Source organism: Xenopus laevis, chromosome 2L, assembly GCF_017654675.1.
Source record: "Xenopus laevis strain J_2021 chromosome 2L, Xenopus_laevis_v10.1, whole genome shotgun sequence".
In the NCBI taxonomy this organism is placed as follows: Eukaryota; Metazoa; Chordata; class Amphibia; order Anura; family Pipidae; genus Xenopus; species Xenopus laevis.
The window spans coordinates 174,348,140-174,373,412 of NC_054373.1; the positions used below are offsets into that span (position 1 = coordinate 174,348,140).

General features: G+C 40.1%; 1 protein-coding gene across 3 annotated transcripts; it reads right to left on the reverse strand.

Annotated features, from left to right (window-relative positions):
- Nucleotides 1-3,716: 3,716 nt before the first annotated feature.
- On the reverse strand, nt 3,717-25,262 carry cep57.L (centrosomal protein 57kDa L homeolog). Of its 3 annotated transcripts, XM_041582696.1 has the most exons (12): nt 24,917-25,262; nt 22,185-22,347; nt 20,649-20,828; nt 19,097-19,218; nt 18,860-18,976; nt 15,461-15,538; nt 14,062-14,163; nt 13,773-13,853; nt 12,246-12,472; nt 9,911-10,055; nt 5,630-5,861; nt 4,441-4,503 (listed from the first exon to the last, which is right to left on the reverse strand). In XM_041582696.1, the coding sequence occupies exons 1-12, from the start codon at nt 24,950-24,952 to the stop codon at nt 4,472-4,474; spliced, it is 1,515 nt and encodes a 504-aa protein (XP_041438630.1). In that variant the 5' UTR covers nt 24,953-25,262; the 3' UTR covers nt 4,441-4,471. The 3 variants fall into 3 exon arrangements, with proteins under 3 accessions (XP_018103260.1, XP_041438630.1, XP_041438631.1); XM_018247771.2 differs by lacking the exon at nt 5,630-5,861 and having other exon boundaries at nt 3,717-4,503; nt 24,917-25,227; XM_041582697.1 differs by lacking the exon at nt 13,773-13,853.
- Nucleotides 25,263-25,273: the final 11 nt, after the last annotated feature.

The window sequence follows — 25,273 nt, forward strand, 5'->3', positions numbered from 1 at the left end:
TTAGAAGTTACCTCAGAGTTCCATGACCCGTATAAAAACACTCGGCCTTGTGTTTTTATATGGTCATGAAACTCCTCGGTAACTTATAATATCCTTATATTTTACAAGAGGGGCTACTTTATTCAATATATATATATATATATATATATATATATAAAAAACAAGGGAAAGTTGTGCTCACCACTAGTTTTTAAAAACATTAGGCGGGGGTGCAATGAGGCTGTGACCACAAAATACATATAGACAAATACAAGATTCCTCTGCACTCAACCCATTATCAAAATATATAAGACACAGACATTTTGTGCATACTGCTACTGAAAAATGCCTTACCCTTTAAACAACACAGGGATTGTTTGTCCATATATTGCAATATATTTAAGCTGGCCAACTACGTCAAAGTCATCCCATATCTGGCCAGTCCTATGCTCAATTTTCATCCGATTCATTAAGAATTCTATGGTTTAATTATACATTTTATAAAAGGGACGAATACGTTTTACCTGCAACTTACTAGCTGCTTTCAAAGTAAAACTCCCAAACTTGGCTGCCCTTTTATTAGACACCAGTGGGATCACCTGACTATAGCTGGGAAGGGTGGGAGCTACAACATAGAGCTGGTCACTGCTCTTGTATAACTATAACAAACAAGGGAAAGTTGTGCTCACCACTAGTTTTTAAAAACATTAGGCGGGGGTGCAATGAGGGTGTGACCACAAAATACATATAGACAAATACAAGATTCCTCTGCACTCAACCCATTATCAATATATTTAAGACAGAGACATTTTATGAATACTGTTACTGAAAAATGCCTTACCCTTTAAACAACACAGGGATTGTTTGTCCATATATTGCAATATATTTAAGCTGGCCAACTACGTCTCTGTCTTAAATATATTGATAATGGGTTGAGTGCAGAGGAATCTTGTATTTGTCTATATATATATATATATATATATATATATATATATATATATATATATATATATGTATATATATATATAATGATTCCAAGTGGGCAGCACACCGCCTTTGCAGCTTACCTCAGGTGCAAGGTAAAATAGGTAGATAATGTAGTAAAGATGACCAAGCTGGTCATCTTTACTACATTATATATATATATATATATATATATATATATATATATATTTATTTATTTATTTATTTGACTATCCTCCACGTGAAATAACACACACTGGATTTGTGCTTTTAGTGATTGGTTAGATTGGTTGAGCACAAGTGTATAATTTACAAGATATTCATGGCTTTTGTGTATTTATATATATATATATATATATATATATATATATATATATACGACAAAAAAAGATGAAGCACACCAGGATTTTCTTCAAGAAATATAAAAGTATTTATTCCATCAACGTTTCGGCCCTCGAGTGGAGCCTTTATCAAGATAAAGGCTCCACTCGAGGGCCGAAACGTTGATGGAATAAATACTTTTATATTTCTTGAAGAAAATCCTGGTGTGCTTCAGCTTTTTTGTCGTGGATATTCTATTTCTGGATTGCACCCAGGTCCCTAACTCCTGAAGTGTGTGCCAAAGCCTTCTACACTGTATATATATATATATATATATATATATATATATATATATAATATATATATATATATATATATATATATATATATATATATATATATAAAATAAGGCAGTCAGTGAATGATGGAGACAACATACAGACGAGCAATCTGTACAGCACATTATTGATGAGACATCAGGCAGGGGAACGCTGCACCCCAGAATATTGACTCCCACAAACACACGGAGGCAGCCACAATGCAGGAACTCGGATTTTGATGCAATAATAAATAAAGTAAACACACTGATGTGTATGGAAACATGAGCAAACACTGGAGCTTAGCTTTCATCCAATCAAAAACACAGTGGGGTATATTTATCAAAGAGTGAAGTTAAAGATAACAGTCCGCTAGAGTTAAATTCCGCCACTCTCCATTCATTTCTATGGGATTTTTTAAGGCGCATTTATTTTTATTTCATCCTTTGATTAACATGCCTTTAAAGGAGAACTAAACCCTAAAAATGAATGTGGCTAAAAATGCCATATTTTATATACAGAACTTATTGATTCAGCCTAAAGTGTCAGCTTGTCAATAGCAGCAATGATCCAGAGCTTCAAACTTGTCACAGGGGGTCACCATCTTGGAAAGTGTCTGTGACACTCACATGCTCAGCGGGCTCTGAGCAGCTGTTGAGAAGCTAAGCTTAGGGCTCGTCACTAATTATCCAGCAGAAAATGAGGTTGGTCTGTAATATAAGCTGATGCTACAGGTTTGCTGATTATTAAATTCTGATGCTAATTGCACTTGTTTCTGTGCTGCCATGTAGTAATTATCTATATTAATTACTAATCAGCCTTATATTGTGACATTTCTATTCTATGTGTACTGTATATTGTGAGTGGGTCCCTAAGCTCAGTAAGTGACAGCAGCACAGAGCATGTGCAGTGAATCAGCAGAAAAGAAGATGGGGAGCTACTGGGGCATCTTTGGAGACACAGATCTTTACTGCTAAAGGGCTGTGGTTGCCTTGAGCTGATACGAGGGTTGCCACCTTTTCTGGAAAAAAATACCAGCCTTCCTATATTATTGCAGTTTTTTCCTATTAATAACATTGGCATCAAGCATCAGTTTAACCAGCCAGGTGGCAAGCCTAGCTGATACAGAAGCCCAGAATGGAATTTTAAATAGTTCTGCCCAACTTCTTTAGCGAAGGTTTAGTTCTCCTTAAAGGGGTTGAGGCTTCCTGATGGACAATACTTCCTCCCTTGTAGGAAAAAGTCCAGCTGACAGGAAGTATATAAGGGGGCGTCCCACCCAAACATCCTGTCTGGCAACAAAAGCAACTGCACAAATCTCCAAAATGCACTAAAACTTTGCTCAGATGCTTGGTCACAATAACTGTAACGGACACAGAGAAAGGCACTGGAGAGAAGGACAACAAAATCCATTATTTTGATACAATTATAGTTTCCTCCTTTTGCTTTCATTCTGGTCACATTTTGTGCATGAAGATTTAAAGGGGTGGTTCACCTTTTGGTTAACATTTAGTATGTTGTAATTCTAAGCAACTTTTCAATTGGGCAACTAATCTCCCCAAATCTGCCTGTGTGCCCTGACCCTTAAAGGGATACTGTCATGGGAAAAAAAATTTTTTTCAAAATGAATCAGTTAATAGTGCTGCTCCAGCAGAATTCTGCACTGAAATCCATTTCCCAAAAGAGCAAACAGATTTTTTTATATTCAATTTTGAAATCTGACATGGGGCTAGATATATTGTCAATTTCCCAGCTGCCCCAAGTCATGTGACTTGTGCTCTGATAAACTTCAATCACTCTTTACTGCTGTACTGCAAGTTGGAGTGATATCACCCCCCCCCCCCCCCCAGCAGCCAAACAAAAGAACAATGGGAAGGTAACCAGATAGCAGCTCCCTAACACAAGATAACAGCTGCCTGGTAGATCTAAGAACAACACTCAATAGTAAAAACCCATGTCTCACTGAGACACATTCAGTTACATTGAGAAGGAAAAACAGCAGCCTGCCAGAAAGCATTTCTCTCCTAAAGTGCAGGCACAAGTCACATGACCAGGGGAAGCTGGGAAATTGACAATATGCCTAGCCCCATGTCAGATTTCAAAATTGAATATAAAAAAATCTGTTTGCTCTTTTGAGAAATGGATTTCAGTGCAGAATTCTGCTGGAGTAGCTCTATTAACTGGTGCGTTTTGAAAAAAACATGTTTTCCGATGACAGGATCCCTTTAAGGACTCACCACCTTGAGGTAAAACAACTCCAGTCTTCTGCCTGTAGCACCGTCGATGCATTCTGCAATGATAATGGGTGACCGCCAATAGAGGATATATCAAGGGCAAACTAGAATGCTGTGATCTTACAGAAGAGCCGACGAGCTAAGGATTATAGCCTTTCAGTTCTGGCAAGTGAGGTTTCAGTGTTAGGTAGTATAACGTTGCAAAGCGTGGCCAATTTTCGCTCCTTGCAGTTTGTCATGAAAGATTGGTTGCAAAGAAAAAGCCCTTGGAACAGAACCCAGAGTGTGATGTCAAGGATCTGCAGGCACTTTAAACTGGGCTTTGGTGATAACCTCGCACCCTCTCACCCATGCAGAGAGCACAGAAAGTGCAAGCTCTGTGGGTTTAAGAGTGAGGGCAGGACAAGAGAAGGAAGGAGAGGTAAAGCAATCCCTTTCCCTGAGACGTATCTCATAGTGCAAGTGGCTATTCAGCAGTCCCAGCTAATGTCCTCCTTCTGCAGGGAAGTCTGCAATGTCTGCATGTCCCTCAACAGCTGAAGGCTCCTCCTGCTCTTTTCCCCAGGTTTGTCCTTGCTCACGTGTGCTGCTGCTGTCTCCTTCCCATCCCTAAACTGCTTCTTGTCTTTTGCCTGTGCATCACTGGTGGCTTTCTTTTTAACCTTGGCTTGCCCAAATAATTTTCCAAGCTGGAAAGAGAACAACATTTGAAGAAAAGAATAAACACATTAGAAACGATCATACTACACCAAATACATGTATAAATGTACATAGATTTACTGGATAGGTGCAGTTAAAGGGGAACTGTCGTGAAATTGAAAATGTAATTTATGCTTCAGCATACTGAAATAAGAAACGTTCTAAATACAATCAATTAAAAATGTTCTGCTGTTGCTGAAATAATCAAGTTCATCTTCACTATCCCTCCTTTTCTCTTCATTCTCTTGTCATGCAGCAGTTGGGTGTCAGATAATCATTGACAGTTAGATCCAATACAGTTATATCCATAAATCTTTGGACAGAGACAACTTTTTTCTAATTTTAGTTCTGTACCTTAAAAATTAAAACTGAAAATAAAATGTTCATTTCTAATACTTGGTTGAAACCCTTTGAACTCATGGACATCACCAGATTCTGGGTTTCCTCCATTTAATGCTCTGCCAGGCCTTTACTGCAGCGACTTTCACTTGCTGTTTGTTTGTGGCCTTTCTGTCTGAAGTTTAGTCTTCAACAAGTGAAATGCAGCTCAATTGGGTTCAGATCAGGTGACTGACTTGGCCATTCAAGAATATTCCACTTCTTTGTTCTAACAAACTCCTGGGTTGCTTTGGCTGTATGTTTTGGGTCATTATGAAACACCTCCCAATCAATGTGACTGCATTTAGCTGGATTTGAGCAGACAGTGTCTCTGAACAGCTCAGAATTCATTCTTGTGCTTCTGTCCTGTGTCACATGATGGATAAACACTAGTGTCCCAGTGCCACTGGCAGCCATGCACTCCCAAGCCATCACACTGCCTCCCAAATCTTTTATACATCATGTGCTATGCTTTGTATCATGAGCTGTTCCACGCCTTCTCCAGACTTTTTTCTTGCCATCATTCTGGTAGAGGTTGATCTTGATTTCATCTGTCCAAAGAATGTTTTTCCAGAACTGTGCTGGCTCTTTTAGATGTTTGTTTGTTTTTTTTTTTAGCAAAATCCAATCTAGCCTTTCTATTCTTGATGTTTATGAGTGGTTGTATCTTGCAGTGCCCCCTCTGTATTTACTTTTATGTCTTCTCTTTATAGTAGACTTGGATATTGATAGGCCTACCTCCTGGATAGTGTTGTTCACTTGTTTGGCTGTTGTCAAGGGGTTTCTCAGAAATGAGTCTGGGATCATCCGCCACTGTTGTCTTCCGTGGAAGTCCAGGTCTTGTTGTGTTGCTGAGTTCACCATTGATTTCTTTCTTTCTCACGATGTACCAAACTGTAGATTTTGCCTCTCCTGATATTGTAGCAATTTCTCTGATGGTTTTTTTCTGTTTGTGCAGCTTAAAGGGATACTGTCATGGAAAAAAAAAATGTTTTCAAAATGAATCAGTTAATAGTGCTGATCCAGCAGAATTCTGCACTGAAATCCATTTCTCAAAAGAGCAAACAGATTTTTTTATATTCAATTTTGAAATCTGACATGGGGCTAGACATATTGTCAATTTCCCAGCTGCCCCAAGTCATGTGACTTGTGCTCTGATAAACTTCAATCACTCTTTACTGCTGTTCTGCAAGTTGGAGTTATATCACCCCCTCCCTTTTCCCCCCCAGCAGCCAAACAAAAGAACAATGGGAAGGTAACCAGATAGCGGCTCCCTAACACAAGATAACAGCTGCCTGGTAGATCTAAGAACAACACTCAATAGTAAAAACCCATGTCTCACTGAGACACATTCAGTTACATTGAGAAGGAAAAACAGCAGCCTGCCAGAAAGCATTTCTCTCCTAACGTGCAGGCACAAGTCACATGACCAGGGGCAGCTGGGAAATTGACAATGTCTAGCCCCATGTCAGATTTCAAAATTGAATATAAAAAAATCTGTTTGCTCTTTTGAGAAATGGATTTCAGTGCAGAATTCTGCTGGAGCAGCACTATTAACTGATTCATTTTGAAAAAAATTTTTTTCCCCATGACAGTATCCCTTTAAGGATGGCTTGTTTCATCTGCATGGAGAGATCCTTTGACCGCATGTTGTTTGTTCACAGCAACATCTTCCACATACATGCACCCCACCCTCAAATCAATCAAATATCTTATAGGGGGGGCCTTAGGCCTTTTGCCTAGAAGATGTATTAGAGCTCACTCTATTAAATCACCAGACATCATGACTCTCTACATGCAGGATTTGTGCAAAAGTCAGTTATTTTGTTAGATGTTGTTTGTACTGGAATCAGTTGCTTGAGTGAGCTCTAATACATCTGCTAGGAAAGGAAGCTCCCCTATAAGATATATTGGATCTAACTGTCAATGAATATCTGACACCCAACTGCTGCATGAAGACAGAATGAAGAGAAACAGATGCTGAGTGAGCAATAGTGATTATTTCAGAAACAATACAGAATATTTAATAGATTGTATTTACAAAGTTTCTTATATCAGTATGATGAAGCTTATAGTAAAATTTCACAATAGTTCCCCTTTAAACATTTTCTACCTTGTGGTAGCCTGATGAAGACTACTGGTTTTATCCACTTCTCTTACTGTTCATGGTAATGATTGCTAATCAGGAGACTGAACAGTTCAGACAATTTGGTCTTGACTTTTAACTGCAAATGCTCTGGCTGGCAATCACCATATGGACCGACAGACAGGACAGCCACCTTCCCATGGCACTACTCACAATCACGTACAGGAGCAGTATTCAGGAATGTGGGTGGTGTGATACATGACTGGGGGCCACTGTGGGGGCCCTATGATTTATACAACACCAGAATATTACATACCGTATATACTCGAGTATAAGCCGTCCCGAGTATAAGCCGAGGTACCTAATGTTACCTCCAAAAACTGGGAAAGATTATTGACTCGAGTATAAGCCTAGGGTGAGAAATGCAGCAGCTTCTGGTAAGTTTCAATCAAAAAATTGAGGGTTTCTGCTCCCATTGGAGGTGCCAGCGTCTCGTTTTTGGGTGCCGGCGTCTCGTTTTTGGATGCCGGCAACCATTCTTGGATGCCGGCGAATATTCTTGGAGACTATTCTTGGACGCCGGCGACTATTCTTAGACGCCGGCGACCGTTTTTGCGCTTGACCCGAGTATAAGCCGAGGTTGAGTTTTTCAGCATATTTTGGGGGCTGAAAAACTCAGCTTATACTCGAATATATATGGTACTAATAAATTCTGCATTCTGCCACTAGAGGAAGCATTCGGTAAAACTGAACGAACCTTCCAAAATCCTCGCAGAATATCAAAACAGGTATGGGACCTGTTATCCAAAATGCCCAGGACCTGGGGTTTTCCAGTAAACAAATCTTCAAACCTTAAGTCTACTAGAAAATCTTGTTAACATTAAATAAATCCAATAGGCTGGAACAAGCTACTGTTTTATTATTACACAGAAAAAGGAAATCATTTTTAAAAATTACTATTCGGATAAAATGGAGTCTATGGGAGATGGCCTTTCTGTAATTCGGAGAATTTTACATTTACTGCACAAACTCAAGACTTTATAGAAAGCAGCACTCAGGGGTCCGTTTACTAAAGCGCAATAAAAATATTCGCACAAAATATAGTCAAATTTGAATATGCTTTAGCCAGTTTACTAACCTGCGGTAAATATAAAAAAATATATCTTTTCGCCAGTTATCGCATTCGCTGAAAATAACGCTACGTACACATTAACGCCTGGTTTACTAAACAGCAAAATGTGCAAAAGACTAAATTTACGCAAGAATATTCGCAACATTTTACCGCCACCTATGTAGTGGCATAAAAGTATTTTTTCGCCAAAAAATTCTCAAGTAGCAGGAAATATCCCATAATAGTTATTTTTTTTTTACCCATCATTCTTTGCTGACAGGAGAGAGATCTGTAGCTATTGCTGACAGGATGTTTTGGCTTCTGCTTCTATCTGGTGCAACAGCAGCAGTTTCAGCTCAGAATCGTATTATTGGCAGCGGCATCACAGTCCTAGGATTCGTCAGCCCCTACGCTTTTTTGGTTTCATTTTGATTGGCTACATTAAACTGTGTATTTCTATGAAGCAAAGAGATTGACTGGTATCATTTCTTGTTCCTATGATTTTGTTGGCAGAAGGGTTTATATGATGCAGACATGTTTGATTGGTGTCACGCTGGTGATGTTGTTGGACGGTATAATCATCAGTTAATAAAGTTTAAGGGGCAAATTCACTAAGCGCCGAAGCGCCGAACGCTAGCGTTACTTCACTAGCGTTTGTCATTTTCGTTACTGCGCAAATTCACTAACGAACGCTGGCGTAGTTTCGCTAGTGTTACTTCGCACCCTTACGCCTGGCGAAGTTTCGCTAGCAACGTAACTACGCAAATTCACTAACGCGCGCAGTGTACTGAACGCTACCTTTTACGCTAGACTTCCTTCGCCACCTCAGACCAGGCGAAGCGCAATAGAGTAGATAGGGATTGTTTCAAAAAAAGGCAACATTTTTTCTAAGTCCCGAAACACGCTGGCATGTTTTCTACATTATGGGTGATAGGCTGAAAAAGATCGAAAAATTTTTTGGGGCTCCCCTTCTTCCCCCCTACATTTCCTGACTCATGGCAACTTACCTAGACAGTGGGTACATGTGTAGGGCAAAATAAAATTTTTATTTGATGAATTGAAGGTTTTCTAGGCATTTGTAGTGCTGATACGTATTCCTCCATTGAAATTTGAATTTGGCGCCCTATGCAAATTAGCCTTCGCTAGCGTAACTTCGCTTTACTTAGCGAATCAACGCTAGTGCAACTTCGCAACCTTACGCTACCCCTGTGCGCAACTTCGGATTTTAGTGAATTTGCGAAGCGCTGGCGAAACTACGCCTGGCGAAGTGCGGCGAAGTTGCGCCTGGCGAAACTACGATTGTTAGTGAATTTGCCCCTATGAGTTTTGAAGATGCATTTCTGGCCATAAATGTCACAGTAAAAATTGCCATAATAACCGCCATAAAACAAGACTATTTTATAGCATAAATATCCGCAAAAACTTAATTTGTTGCCAGAAAATTCGCAACTCGCTAAAATTACCGCTAACGTAAGCTGGTTCGTTAACGTAGCTGATCGCAATGACTTCTGAGCACATCGCTGTTTAGTATAAACTTAGTCGCTGCGAATAGCGATAACATGCGGAAACTTAAAGTCAGATTTACCGCATTAGTAAACGGACCCCTCAGTAATATTTTCCCACTCCCAAACTACAAGAAACTTGGGGGTTTGGACCAGTTTCCCTTTGTGGGGAATTAACTGGGAGTTTCTTACTGCCCAAATCCCCTGCAGCCAGCATGCTAACATACAGAAGGTAGAAAACTTTTTAGTAGCGGTCATCTAAACACCTAAAATTTCAAGGTTTCCAACAGTACAATACATAAATGTGTTGGGAGACTCACCATTGCATGATGTTTCCGTACTTTAGTGATTTGGTCTGCTTTTGCCTCCATCCTTTTAACAAGAGCCTCCAGCTCTCTTTCTAGGTCCTCCTTTAAGCGATCTGAGTGAGCCTCTTGGATTTGCTTTACCAATTCTTGGTGGTCACTAGAAGACAAATTATTTGAATTAACCATTATGTCTAATTATTATGTACATGTGTTGTAGCCCTTACTTCCATCCTACAATGGCTTCCCCCGCCAGAAAGCAGAACACAAACAATAAAAAGACAGCAGCCTTCCAACTCCTCATGCTTTTAAGGGGTTGTTCACTCAAACTCTAAATTTTTAATATGACGTAGAGAGTGCTTTTTGCAGTTGGTCTTCATCATATTATATGTGTTTTTTTTAATTAATTAATTTTTTTGTATGGAATTGTATGGATTTTAGCAGCTAACTAGATGCTAGGGTCCAAATTAGTCTAAACAGGCAGTGGTATGAATGAGAGACTGGAATATGAATAGGAGAGGCCTAAAAGATAGGAAATAAAGGGTAACCATAACAATAGAATTGTAGCCTGACAGAGCATTCATTTTTCAACTGCCGGGGTCATCGACCCCCATCTGAAATCTGGAAAGAGTCAGAAGAGGAAAGCAAATAATTAAAAAACTATATCCTGTCTAATACAGGTAGGTACCAGGACTAGACAAATGTTCTAGTGCTCCAAAAGGTAGACACTTTCGTTTTTTCTTGAAGAGATTGAGAGAGGAGTCCTTAAAGGGATACTGTCATGGGAAAAAAAATTTTTATGAAAATAAATCAGTTAATAGTGCTGCTCCAGCAGAATTCTGCACTGAATCCATTTCTCAAAAGAGCAAACAGATTTTTTTATATTCAATTTTGAAATCTGACATGGGGCTAGACATATTGTCAATTTCCCAGCTGCCCCAAGTCATGTGACTTGTGCTCTGATAAACTTCAATCACTCTTTATTGCTGTACTGCAGGTTGGAGTGATATCGCCCCCCTCCCTTTTCCCTCTCAGCAGCCAAACAAAAGAACAATGGGAAGGTAACCAGATAGCAGCTCCCTAACACAAGATAACAGCTGCCTGGTAGATCTAAGAATAACACTCAATAGTAAAAACCCATGTCCCACTGAGACGCATTCAGTTACATTGAGAAGGAAAAACAGCAGCCTGCCAGAAAGCATTTCTCTCCGAAAGTGCAGGCACAAGTCACATGACCAGGGGCAGCTGGGAAATTGACAAAATGTCTAGCCCCATGTCAGATTTCAAAATTGAATATAAAAAAATCTGTTTGCTCTTTTGAGAAATGGATTTCAGTGCAGAATTCTGCTGGAGCAGCACTATTAACGGATTCATTTTGAAAAAAAATGTTTTTCCCATGACAGTATCCCTTTAAGGAGGAATTTAGGTATGGAATTCCAGAGATAAGGAGCAGCAAGATAGAAGAGTATGAGACAAGAGGTGGCAGTGGATGTGGATGGTGTGAAGAGAATGTGGCTCTGAGAGGAGCGGAGAAGACGACCAGGAACGTATAGCGAGACTAAAGAAGAAATGTAGTGAGGAGCAGAGGAGTGAAGGGCTTTGAATGTTAGTAGATTGATTTTATAGGTGATCCTTTGCTTAAAGGAACAGTACATCGTAAAAATAAAAACTGGGTAAATAGATAGGCTGTGCAAAATAAAAAATGTTTCCAATATAGTTATAGTCCACCACTTTACCCAATTCAAGGTAAGAGACAAGGTACATTTTACTAGGGAATGGAGGACCAATATCATTACCCTTTTTCAGCAAAGTGTCTAACCAAGCTTTTACGATAACAGGGGTAGCCTCTGTGCAATCCTCATCAGATTCAGCATCATATTCTCAACCTCCCAACCTGTTAAAAACTATTTATTTAGGCTTTTTCTCCCAGAGGGCCCTGTGTGTCCCTCAAATTCTGTTGCAATAATCAGAAATGCCTTTTGCCAAACATGGAAGACCCTCCTCCTGCTGAAATTGCTCTTCCACTTTTAAAATTAACCATATAAGTGAGTAGCAAAGAGTTTTGTCTTTTCTTTTTGAAGGAAAGTGATTCATCATAGTACAGATTGTAGGATTAAAAAGCACATATAGGTCAGTACAAAATCGTCATGGTTTGTTTGCTATAAATGAGCAACCTATAGGAGGTGTGCTGCATGATGAAATTAACATTCCATGCCACATTCAAATATTCAAATAGAATAATGTATAAGTAATACAATTATCATATAGAATGGCCCCAGTGGTGGTCCACATCTTTAGCTGAGCAATCACCCCCTAAAAATGACAGTATTGCAGTTCTATAATAACTTACAAACTCATCTGGCCAAACTCATCCTCCAGTGTGAGCAAAACCTCTGATAGGTCTTGGTAAGAGCGAGAAGATAAAACTGGGTCTGTCGTCCACCTTACTGCACTCTGTTTCCTTTCAAAGTGCTGATCGTTCACGACTCGGTCATTGCACAAGACTTTATTATGCTGCTTCATTAGGTGCAAGACATGCTGGACATTGGCTCTCACGGAATAGCTGGTGCCAGTGGACTGAAAGAACAAAAAAAAAAAATAGATGCTATCAAGCACATTCAGAAAGACATGATTTCAAAAGGGCACATTCTAATGCACATGTATAGCTGTATACAGGGGACAATCACACTGTAACAAAGTAAGTTTGGTTGAAAAAAAGACACACGTCCATCAAGTTCAACCTTTTAAGTCTATATATAACCTGCCTAACTGCTAGTTGATCCAGAGGAAGTAAAAAAAACCATCTGTAGCCTCTCCAATTTGCCTCAGAGGGGGAAAAAATTCCTTCCTGACTCCAAGATGCAATGGGACTAGTCCCTGGATCAACTTGTACAATGAGTTATCTCCCATAACCCTGTATTCCCTCACTTGCTAAACACCATCCAACCCCTTCTTAAAGCTATCTAATGTATCAGCCTGTACCACTGATTCAGGGAGAGAATTCCACATCTTCACAGCTCTCATTGTAAACCCCTTTCTTCTTTTCGGAATAGGTGCCCTCATGTCTGCTGGAAGGGTCTACTAGTTAGCATTAGAGAGATTATTATATGATCCCCTTATATATTTATACATAGTTATCATATCACCCCTTAAGCGCCTCTTCTCCAGTGTGAACATCCCCAATTTGGCCAGTCTTTCCTCATAGCTAAGATTTTCCATACCTTTTACCAGCTTAGTTGCCCTTCTCTGTACCCTCTCTAATACAATAATGTCCTGTTTGAGTGATGGAGACCAAAACTGTACGGCATATTCTAGATGGGGCCTTACAAGTGGAAGAATGACCCCCTCCTCTCGTGACTCTATGCCCCTTTTAATACAGCTCAAGACCTTATTTGTCCTTGATGCTGCCGACTGGCATTGCTTGCTACAGCCAAGTTTATCATCTACAAGGACTCCAAGGTCCTTTTCCATAATGGATTTGCCTAGTGCAGTCCCATTAAGGGTATAAGTGGATATTTTTACATCCCAGGTGCATGACTTGACATTTATCAACATTGAATCTCATTTGCCACTTAGCTGCCCAGATTGACAGTTTGTTAAGATCCTGTTGCAAGTGCCACATCCTGGATGGAATTAATTGGGCTGACAGTTTTGTGTCATCTGCAAAAACTGATACATTACTTACAACATATCTAAGTTTCTCACAAGAAATTTTGGGCTGTTAAAGTATCATTGAGCCCAGAAGAGCTATAATAGCACTTAATTTACTCAAAACAGAAGCATAGACAAACTGTGCAATATTAACGTATACTGGATTCCCTAAGAAAAAATAGATGGAAGAGATACAATGCTCTCCCTTTAAGATCCCAGTACCTACCTTTCCAGCAACAAAGGGCACATCTCCTAAGCTCAGGTGATAGTGGGGCTGTAAGTGTGAAACACTGGAATGGGTGAACTTCTGGAGTGAAATAAAGAAAGGGACATATATATATGTAGTGCATTACCAGCTAGATGGTCATAGATTTCAATTCCAATGATTTCTTGTACAATGATGTAGTCACCCATATGCAAAAGTCTACAATATACACTATGTGCTACAGGAAGCACTGGAAACAAATTCTAATTAGTCCCACAAAGAAAACTAGTAGCACAGAAGGAACAAATACCTTGTCCAGCTGCAATGACTTTGTGCTCTTTGCTTTCACTTGTTTTGCTGGAGGTGTTAAGGAACGGAGCAAAATTCTGTTGGTTTCCAACCCTGTCTGGAGCTAGAGGAAAAGAGAAAATATAAACTTTAGGAAAACTAAATTTGCCACCTCCGTGTAGATGAATGTGCTGGGTGTAGTTTAGAACAAAACTGGTCAATGTTATTCCAGGTTCCTTTCGTTTCCTTTTTATATTATATGATCAAAGTCTAATTGGTGCAGTTTTAAGATAAATAATTCCAGTTTTCACAAAACTGTTTTATAATGGCAGAGAAGCCATTTCCTTTTGCTGGGATAAGCTTTCTCAATAATGTTAAAGGAACAAACAGTTCAGTGTAAAAATAAAAACTGGGTAAATAGATAGGCTGTGCAAAATAAAAAATGTAGTCAGTTAGCCAAAAAATGTAATGTATAAAGGCTGGAGTGACTGGATGTCTAACAGAATAGCCAGAACACTACTTCCTGCTTTGCAGCTCTCTTACGCTGTGTTAGTCACACAGGGCCACATGCAGCTCAGATGCAAGAGCAACAGTTATGTCCCATGTGGTCCCCCCCTCTAATCACTGATTGGTTACTGCCTGGTAACCAATCAGTGGAAACCAAGAGCTGCATGCAGGAAATAGTGTCCTGACTATTATGTTACACATCCAGTCACTCCAGCCTTTATACATTACATTTTTGGCTAACTATATTGGAATTTTTTTTTATTTTGCTCAGCCTATTTGTTTACCCAGTTTTTATACTGTAAAAATTCCTTGCCAGACGGGGCAGAGATCAGCCTGCCAAAACCTACAGGCTGATTTCAGCCACTGACCACTAGCCATGCCTTTGTTTGCTCGTGTCTGGAAGCCTTGTGTCAGCTACGGTGCAAACAGACTTCGAAGATTTCGGCAAAGAAAAGGAAGACTTTGCATTTCGAGCGGAAATCCGACGAGACTGTCCGCGACTGAGCGGACAAGGCTTCCAGACGCGAGCAGACAAGAAGATTTGGCTAGTGGACAGGGGCAGATATCAGTCTGTGGATTTTGGCTGGCTGATATCTGCCCCTTGCCTTATGTTGATAAGGAAATGGAATAAAAATAGATTCAAACCGCCCCCTACTGCCTCCTATGGAAATGAGCAGAAAATCCTTGTCCGCTTTATCAGGTGACCGACACTTGGGTATAACGCACTCTCTTGCATTTTCATATATGTTGCTATTGCAGGCAACAAAGGGTAGATTTTGCATCATTAAGCACCGCTTTCAACTACTAAAATTCACACATCCAAAATGCTGTTGCACTTAAAGTTAGAGAATAAAGTAGCAATTAACCGTGCATTTCAGACACGATCTCGTGCTGAAGAGCAAAAGTATTATTACCTGGGCTGCTTTGTGCTGCACCAGTTTGCGCTGATGCTCCTCCTCTCTCAGTTTCTCTTCGATTTCACCGATTTTTTTCTAAAAAAAACCCAAAACAAATGTTGTCATGTGACATAAATGTGTGTGTACAGAATCTCTCCATGAACAAACATTATATTTATGTAGAAGGGCACTAGACCTTCATTTTTAAATTTCCCTTGATACATCTACCAAGGTGATTATTTTATTTTGCTTTGCTTCTATAAAGACAATAATCACCTAGTTTAAGACTGTCCTTTAAATACGTTCTTTGTCACATTAAAAAACCTTTCAGTAATATTATAATCCATTTATAAAAAGTGAGTCAGGGGCACAGATTGGCATGACATGGGATGGAGGGCAGCCACTCTGTAGACTATCATAGCAAAATGATCCCTAGTGGATATATAGGGGTTGCTTCGTGTACTGTTTTCAGGAAAACCCCAGGACATATTTCTTTAAAGGGTAAGTAAGGTGATGACGTAAAAAAACTCCAATTACAAATTATATAAAAAAAAGTCTTAGCACATATTTTCACATAAACAGCTCTGTTCAAAACACAAGACACTGCTTCAGTTCCTACAATATGTTCTGTGTTATGCTTAGCCTCTTCCAAATGCTAGAAAGCGATTGTAAAACACAAAAGGCCCCTTTTTCAATGTGTTGGTGCATTGTCATCTTAAAGGAACAGTAACACCAAAAACTGAAAGTGTTTTAAAGTAATGAAAATATGATGTACTGTTGCCCTGCACTGGTAAAACTGATCTCTTTGCTTCAGAAACACTACTATAGTTCATATAAACAAGCTGCTGTGGAGCAATGGAGGAAATTGAAAAACGGCTATATGGCACAGGTTAACTAATGGATAACAGATAACATTATGTTCTATAGAGTTTATCTGCTGTGTAACTTGAGCCTTTTCTCCTTTGAATAGCTGCCCCATTGCTACACAGCAGCTTATTTATATAAACAATAGTAGTGTTTCTGAAGGGCAACACTGCATTATATTTTTATCACTTTAAAACAATTAAATTTTTTGATGTTACTGGTCCTTTAAGGAAAGAGGCAGGTAATAGGGGGCAATGAGGGAGGTTGTTATCTTAAATTGTAGTATTGTAGTAGAGCAGGCACTCAAAGAGCAGTCTTCCAAACAGACGTGTAAAAAGATTATAATTTATTCGGTACACATGGAAGTAGCCGAGTTTAGTACCTCAGACACTTAGGGGCAAATTCACGAAGCGCCGAACGCTAGCGTTAATTTGCTAGCGTTTGGCATTTTCGTTACTGCGCAAATTCTCTAACGAACGCTGGCGTAGTTTCGCTAGTGTTACTTCGCAACCTTACGCCTGGCGAATTTTCGCTAGCAACGTAACTACGCAAATTCACTGACTTGCGCAGTGTGCTGAACGCTACCTTTTACGCTAGACTTCCTTCGCCACCTCAGACCTGGCGAAGCGCAATAGAGTAGATAGGGATTGTTTCAAAAAAAGTCAAATTTTTTTCTAAGTCCCAAAAAACGCTGGCGTGTTTTCTACATTATGGGTGATAGGCTGAAAAAGATCGAAAATTTTTTTGGGGCTCCCCTCCTTCCCCCCTACATTTCCTGACTCATGGCAACTTACCTAGACAGTGGGCACATGTGTAGGGCAAAATAAAATTTGTATTTGCTGATTTGAAGGTTTTCTAGGCATTTGTAGTGCTGATACGTATTCCTCCATTGAAATTTGAATTTGGCGCCGTATGCAAATTAGCCTTCGCTAGCGTAACTTCGCTTTACATAGCGAATCAACGCTAGCGCAACTTCCCAACCTTACGCTACCCCTGAGCGCAACTTCGGATTTTAGTGAATTTGCGGAGCGCTGGCGAAACTACGCCTGGCGAAGTGCGGCGAAGTTGCGCCTGGCGCAACTTCGCATCTTAGTGAATTTGCCCCTTAGAGCCACATTTACCATAGGTCGATTTTCGAATTCATGTGAGTTTTTAAAAACTCCCCTAAATTCGAAATTGGACCAATTGAAATGTTTTAATTAAAATCGAATATTTAAAACTCGGATGAATTGAATCGACCTGTAAACTCGAATTGAATTTGATTCGAGTTTATTTCTCCGAAAAAAAACTTGAATGTCAGCAAGGCTGCAAAAAACTCATTGACTTAAAGGGGCGATTCGCCTTTAAGGTAACTTTTAGTATGTTATAGAAGGGCAACTTTTCAAATGGTTTTCATTATTTGTTTTTTTAGTTTTATGGTTATTCACCTTTTTCTTCTGACTCTTTACAGCTTTCAAATGGGCGTCGCTGACCCCTTTTAAAAAACAAATGCTCTGTAAGACTACAAATGTATTGTTACTGACAATTTTTATTACTCATCTTTATATTCAGGCCTCTCCTCTTCATATTTCAGTCTCTTATTCAAATCAATGCATGGTTGCAAAGGTAATTTGGACCCTAGCGACCAGACTGCTTAAAAAGCAAATTCAAGAGCTGCTGAATAAAAAGCTAAATAACTCAAAAACCTTAAATAATAAAAAATGAAAACCGATAGCAAATTGACTCCGAATATCACTCTCTACATAATACTAAAAGTTGTAAAGAGATGTAAAAGGGCTATATTCATTTAAATATATATTGCAGTTTGGTAAGATTCTTTAATATGCCACTTAATATGATGTAAACTGTTGTTTAAATATTCATTTTGGGGGTATAGTTTTCCTTTAAACAGCAATTCGGCAGGTTTTAGGTGGCGAATAGTCGAATGCGAGTTCGCCAAGGGCCAGAGTATGATAAATCTCAAAAAACTAATTAGAATTGTTTTAAAAGCTCGAATCGAATTTAATTAACTCCCTAGTTGAATTTGAGTTTTGACCATAAAAAAACATCAAATTCAAATTTTCAATTTGACCCTTGATAAATCTGCCCCTTTATCATAGGCTGGTTTAAGTGTCTGACATACGAAATGCGTTAGGCGTCTTCTATGTGTACCAAATAAATTATAATCTTTCTACATGTCTGTTTGGAAGACTGAGAGTGCCTGCTCTACTACAATAAGGTTTTTGATCTGCTTCCCTAGCTGAAGGTTCAGGGCGGTGAAACTGGACCACTTCCATTACTGGGTGAAGTCAGTACTTTGAGACCTTATTTCTTACAGGTTATCTTAGTTTGTTCTACATGGAAACATACACAGCTGCTCAAAGGAATGTAGTCGACAACTGATGCAAAGTTCCCCAGTAACATATTCCATGGCAAATAGGGATTAACTATAACTAAACCTTGCTCATAACAGCAGGAGTGTGGGAAACCGGACATTCATATTGCAGAAAATTTAACGGAGGTAGAGTTCTGTAAACTCTTGAATATAAAGGTGTAAATAAAGCGCCTACTAACCTCGGCAAGAACTTGCATTGTAGTGAGTTTCAGGTATTCCTGCTCCAGCATATCCAGCTTCTCGAATTTGGCTTGTATATTCAGTTTTTCTAGAACTCGGTTGCCTTCAATGGTTACCTGTAACAGAACTAGGCTTGTAGCAGACTGGAAACTGCAGATTGGTTGCTAATGTACAAATGTGTAAATATGGGGGCTTCAAATCTACAGCTAGTAAGTATACGATTAAAGGGACCTTACCTGCTTCTCCAGTACAGATGTTCTCTCGCTTTCTGCGTTTTTTACCATGTTTCTCATGTATTGAAGTTGCTCCTCTAAAAGGTGGCATCGACTTTCTGCAGCCGACAACTGACCACACAGGTCTAGCAAGAAAAAGCATAAGGATGACACACTCATCACAACAATACTTTGCAGCTAGTGCACTGATCTAATAAATCTCAATTAGGCCTTGCACACACATGCAGAAATTCACCATGTGCACAGCGACAGCCTTTTGAAGTCAGTGTTTTCATTGCCAGAGAAAAATAGCACATGGTCCTTGACACGAAGGGGCAGATTTATCAAAAGTCAAATTGAAAATTTTAATTTTCTAATTTTTTTATGGTCAAAACTGTCAAATTCGACTAGGGAGTTATTCAAATTCGATTCAGTTTTTTTAAAGAATTCAAATTCGATTTTAGAGATTTATCATACTCTGGCCATTTAAGTGCTTAAATTTGACTATTTGCCACCTAAAACCTGCTGAATTACTGTGTCAGTCAATGGGAGAGGTCCAGAGATCAATTTGGTGATGTTTGTAGCCTTCCTGACATCTGAGGAAAAAAACCTTAAAATCGAGTTTATTTTAAATTCAAATCAAATTTGTTACGAATTTGATTCGAGTTTTCGTGACAATTTAATTCCTTCGAGTTTGAAAATTTTGATTTCTTAAATAAATTTCGATTGGTCCAATTTTAAGTTTATGTTAGTTTAGAGGCGTTTGTAAAAACTCGAAATCTGACCTTTGATAAATGTGCCTTAAGTAAAAGTGTAATAATCGCTAAGCCAAGCTAAATGTGATCATATATGGCCTATAGGCCAACTCAGTTAAAGTTGAATTCAACCCTAAACGTAAAAAACCCCAACCCTACATAGACTCTCCTCCCTCCAGCCTAAGTGTTACCCCGGGCAAATGCCCCTAATGTTTTACTTACCCCTCGGTGCAGATTCAGGCATCGGAGTTCACGGGCGACATCTTCTTATCTCCGGAAATCTTCAGAATGAGGCCGGCATGTAGGCGCATGTGGAGTCGGAGCAATCTTCTGTCTCGCAACAACTGCGCTTGTGCCGAAACTCACGCAAATTGCCGAAGCGCCAGTCTCATTACAAAGACTACCAAAGCGGTTGAAGATGGTGCCCGTGAACTTCAATGCTCGAATCTGCACCGAGGGGTAAGTAAAATGTTAGGGGCATTTGCCCGGGGTAACACTTGGGCTTGGGGGTCTATGTAGGGTAGGGTTTTTTAAGTTTAGGGTTGAATTCTCTTTTAAGAGTAGTAGAGTAAGCAATCAGTGTCTGTATTTGCAGGGGCTGTGGTTAGCAATACCACAAGGTTGTGCAAGAATGCTGACTTACGGTCTACTTTCTTATAGTCTATGGATGAGATTTAATATTGATCTGACAAAGCATATTACAGATACAGCCCTGTATTGAATATACAGATATAGCGATAGGCATGGCCCCTTTTGAGAACAATAACACAGTATGTAGTATCATGCTTGCTGATGTCCTCTTGTTATTAATAATGAGTAACCTTTATTCTGCTTGGACACATCCTCCTCTAGTCTCTCCCTAGAATGGTTTTTTATGTCCAGGTGTCCCTTGAACTCCAGTGTCTCATCAGAGAGGCGCTTCATACTCTGTTCAGCATTTAATCGCTCGAGCTCCAGTTGACGGATTTTTTCTTGAAGATTCTTTAAAGCTGAAAAGATAGCTGTAGGGGAGGAGACATTTAGACATCAGATTTAAATGAACAGTTCAGTGCACAAATAAAACTGGGAAAATAAGATATGGGGTTAAGGAGGTAATCCAGTCAAGGGGCCTGTGGCAGAGGGAGCATAAAAGACAAGAAGGTGCAACGTGTAGGCTTGAAGGGGTGGTGCTCGCAGGAGAGTAGGTGAGGCTTGCAGGAGAGAAGGTGGGGCTTGCAGGAGAGTAAGTGGGGCTTATAGGAGAGCAGAAAAGGTGGAGCTTGCAGGAGACCAGATGAGGCTTACAGGAAAGCAGAGAAGGTGGAGCTTGCAGGAGAGCAGGTGGGACTTGCAGCAGGTGGGACTTGCAGGAGAGCAGGTGGGGCTTGCAGGACAGAAGGTGGGGCTTGCTGAAGATAAGGTGGGGCTTATAGGAGAGCAGAAATGGTGGAGCTTGCAGGAGACCAGGTGGAGCTTGCAGGAGAGCAGATGGGGCTTGCAGGAGAGCAGGTGGGTGTGGCTTGCAGGAGGGAAAGCTTACAGGAAAGCAGAGAAGGTGGAGCTTGCAGGAGAGCTGTGGAGTTTGCAGGAGAGCAGGTGGGTGTGGCTTTGTATAATTGTGAGCATTGTATTTAGGCATGATCAGGGTGGATCAAGGGTGAGTGTGCAAGGCTACCACGTGATTAATAGCAGCCCTACAAAAAGTACTCACAGCCTTGCTTTCCTGCACCACCCATTTTAGTAAATGGCAACTGTCAGAGCCATTCAAAGTGTTTCATTTTCCAACCAATTCTCAGATCAGCAGAAATGCAGCTCTTAATTGTCCCCCATTCATTTTTATGCTTAAGATCGAGTCCACATGCTAGCTAGGGCAAAACCATAGCAATTCCGCTTACAAACTGGAAAGTCACAGAACAAACAGCTAAATAATTCAAAACCCTCGGGGGAAAAAATAAAAGACAATAGCAAATGTACGGTAATATCCCGTTTAAAACTTTCTCCAATAATTTGTAGCTACAACTTTAATTAACCTGAATATGCTTGTCAGCTTAAAATCTATTTTTCTGAGGCTCAATAAAATTCAACAAATGCAGCAGAAGACAGACACGATATGCGTGATGATACACTATAGTCGATACATTAAAGGTACGGTGTATAAATAATTAACAGCTGCTATTCATTGTACCACGGTTTCATGTTATTGTTTTAAAGACATGGGAACAATGACACATAAACAAGTAGTAGAACATTGTACTATGTCTATACAAATGACAAAATGATGAGCTGGGTAGGGAGGGGGAGGAAGAAGATGGGTAAAATAATGCAGCACATAAAAGTATATGTAAAAACACTTGATAGATTAGTACCAAGCTCTTCACCTCTGCTGTTGCTTTCAGGATAGGCAAGCACTGGTTTGCCCGGGTAATGGAGCAGCTCTGAGTTAATGAATGGTTTTCCTCTAGGGAAGGGCACATAGGAGCTCGCTGACTGTCCATCAGTTCTGGATCGGTCTTTAGAATTCCCCACCATGGGACTGTGCGGCTATAAAAAATAAACACACAGAATAGTCAGCACTGTACGTGCCTAGTAATTAAACGGACAGTTACAACAAAAGATAAGTGTTTTAAAGTAATACAAATTTAACGCAGTGTTGCTCTGCACTGGTACAACTAGGGTAGCCACCCGGCCGGTATTTTACCGGCCTAGCCGGTAAAATCACCCGCAAAGACCGGGGAAAGTATTACAAATTTGCCGGCAATGTAGCTGCCGGTAAATTTGTAATATCCCTAAAAATTTACCTTTTCTTGCCGCCTGGCCAATCGCACGACTTTGATGCCATGCCCCACCCCTTTTTACCGCCCCTAGCACCGGCCGGTGAAAGGTGGCAACCCTAGGTACAACTGATGTGTTTGCTTCAGAAACACTATTATAGTTTATATAAATAAGCCGCTTTGTAGCAATAGGGGCAGCCATTCAAAGGAGAAAAAGCTCAGGCTACACAGCAGATAAGCTCTGTAGAACATAATGTTATCCATTATTTATCCTGTAACATATAGCCTTTTTTCAATTTCCACCAAAAAAGAGGTCAAACTCCAGACATTTTGGGGGTCTGGAAAATAATTAGTTACACCACTGGTTAGTCACGTGTTCTGGTTCTGTGCCTGTATGATCCTCATAAACAGAGACACAGCTGGAAAGCAACCTTGGTTCTGGGCCAGCACTCTTGCACCTTTGGCATGTACAGTTGCACATCTCTGCATTTCTTACTGCTGCCATACAGGTTGGTAATGAGCCTTTCCAACCTGTATTCCATGCAGTTCAAGAGGGGGGCACAATGCTCTGTAAGGCTACAAATGTATTGTTATTGCTACTTTTTATTACTCATCTTTCTATTCAGACCCTCTCTTATTCATATTCCAGTCTCTTGTTCAAAACAATGCATGGTTGCTAGGGTAATTTGGATTCTAGCAACCAGATTGCTGAAATTGCAAACTAGAGAGCTGCTGAATAAAAAGCTAAATAACTAAGGAATCACAAATAATAAAAATAAATGTAGAACAAATTGTCTCCAAATAATCACTCTCTACAAAATACTAAAAGTTAATTTGAAGGGGTTGTTCACCTTTGAGGTTAACTTTTAGTATGATGTAGAGAGTGATATTCTGAGACAATTTGCAGTTATTTTTAATTTTATTATTATGTGTAGTTTGAGTTTTTTTAGAATTTTATTCAGCAGCTCTCCAGTTTGCAATTTCAGCAATCTGGTTGCTAGTGTCCAAATTACCCTAACAACCATGCATTAATTTGAATCAGAGACTGGAATATGAATAGGAAAGGCCTAAATACAGTAATGAGTAATAAAAAGTAGCAATAACAATACATTTGTAGCCTTAGGGCAGAGACACACACACTCAGATTCGGGGAGATTTAGTCGCCCGGCGGCAAATCTCCTCTTCTTCGGGGTGACTAATCTCCCCAAACTGCCTTCCCGCCAGCTAGAATGTAAATCTGTTTTCCGAAGTCGCCCGAAGTTTCCTTCAGAAAACGAAGCGCTCCGAGTGCCGTCCTGCTGGCGGGAAGGCAGTTTGGGGAGATTAGTCGCACCGAAGGAGAGGAGATTTGTCTCTGCGCGACTAATCTCCCCTAATCTGAGCATGTCTCTGATAGGGTTGCCCCCTTTTCAAAACAATTTTACCAGCCAGTGGTGGGGGTGAGAATTAAAGGGGCTGCCACCTGGCCGGTAAAAATGATGACTGATCTCAATGTTATTAATAAGGATAAAAGATAAATATATAGGAGGGCCGGTATTTTTTTCCAGAAAAGGTGACAACCCTAGCGGACCGCGATGCAAAAAGGGAGGGAGCTGCAGGGGTAGTGCTGCAAAAGGGGCCACCTCGCGCTGGCAAGAAGATGAAGAAAAGGTAAGGGCTTTTGTTAAGGGTAAAATTTGTAATACCGGCCTTGGCAGGTGTTTTATCAGCTAGGCTGGTAAAATACCAGCCATGATCCTAAAGTTAATAATAAGGAAAAAAGATAAATATACAGGAAGGCGGGTATTTTTTCCTGAAAAGGTGGCAACCCTAGTCTCTGCTAGGGTTGCCACCTTTTCTGGAAAAAATTACCGGCCTTCCTATTTATCCTTTTTCCCCTTTTAATAACATTGGGATCCGCCATCATTTTTACCGGCCGGGCCAGTAAAATACCAGCCAGGTGGTAATCCAAGTCTCTGCCCTTACAGAGCATTTGTTTTTATCTGAAAGCTGGAAAGAGTCAGAAGAAGGCGGCAAATAATTAAAAAAAAACTATACTAAAAATAAATAATGAAGACCAATTGAAAAGTTGTTTGGAATGGGTCATTCTGTAAGATACTATAACTAGAAGTTAAAGGTGAACCACTCCTTTAATAATAAACAACAAGCCCTTTAATCAGCGGCTCCTGTCAGGCCCAGCAATACAGAGAATAAAACACCAAGCAGACACTTTATTCCCATAACAATGACACACACGTCTATATAACTTTAATTATTGCCTTATTGCTTAGAAAAAAATAGCCTTTCCGCCCCCACAACGCTACTCTTCAGTCAACAGCATTTCCGCCCCTCCCTCTCACCGTGTTCCTCCATGGATACGCAGCAGAAGCCGCCATTTTTGTTTCGGTTATCTGGATTCCCGTGTCGCTGCAGGGTCGCACAGTCACAGTCCCTCCGTTTCAATTACACAGACCTTACACTATCTTAGCACTAGCAGCTCTTAGGAAGGACCAGCGAGTTTGTGGGCGGGGCTAAAACGATTGGCACGCGTTCCCAACTCAACGGACCAATCAGATTCCACATTTAGCGTGCGGATTACATTTACCGCAATACAAAGAAGTCTCGCAATGGGGACGTTTGTTTGATGTCCATTTTTATTCATAAAGCGCATCTTGCGCAATATTTTAAGCAAATGGCCTATAGTAGCCTCGGCTGCT

Coding starts and splice junctions, on each gene's coding strand:
- cep57.L (XM_041582696.1), bottom strand. CDS start 24,952: ATGGCGGCTTCTGCTGCGTATCCATGGAGGAACACG. Junction 19,219..20,648: donor TGTGTCCAAGCAGAATAAAG/GTTACTCATTAT, acceptor TTTTCTTGCTAG/ACCTGTGTGGTCAGTTGTCG. Junction 12,473..13,772: donor TGCCCTTTGTTGCTGGAAAG/GTAGGTACTGGG, acceptor TTGTTCTTTCAG/TCCACTGGCACCAGCTATTC.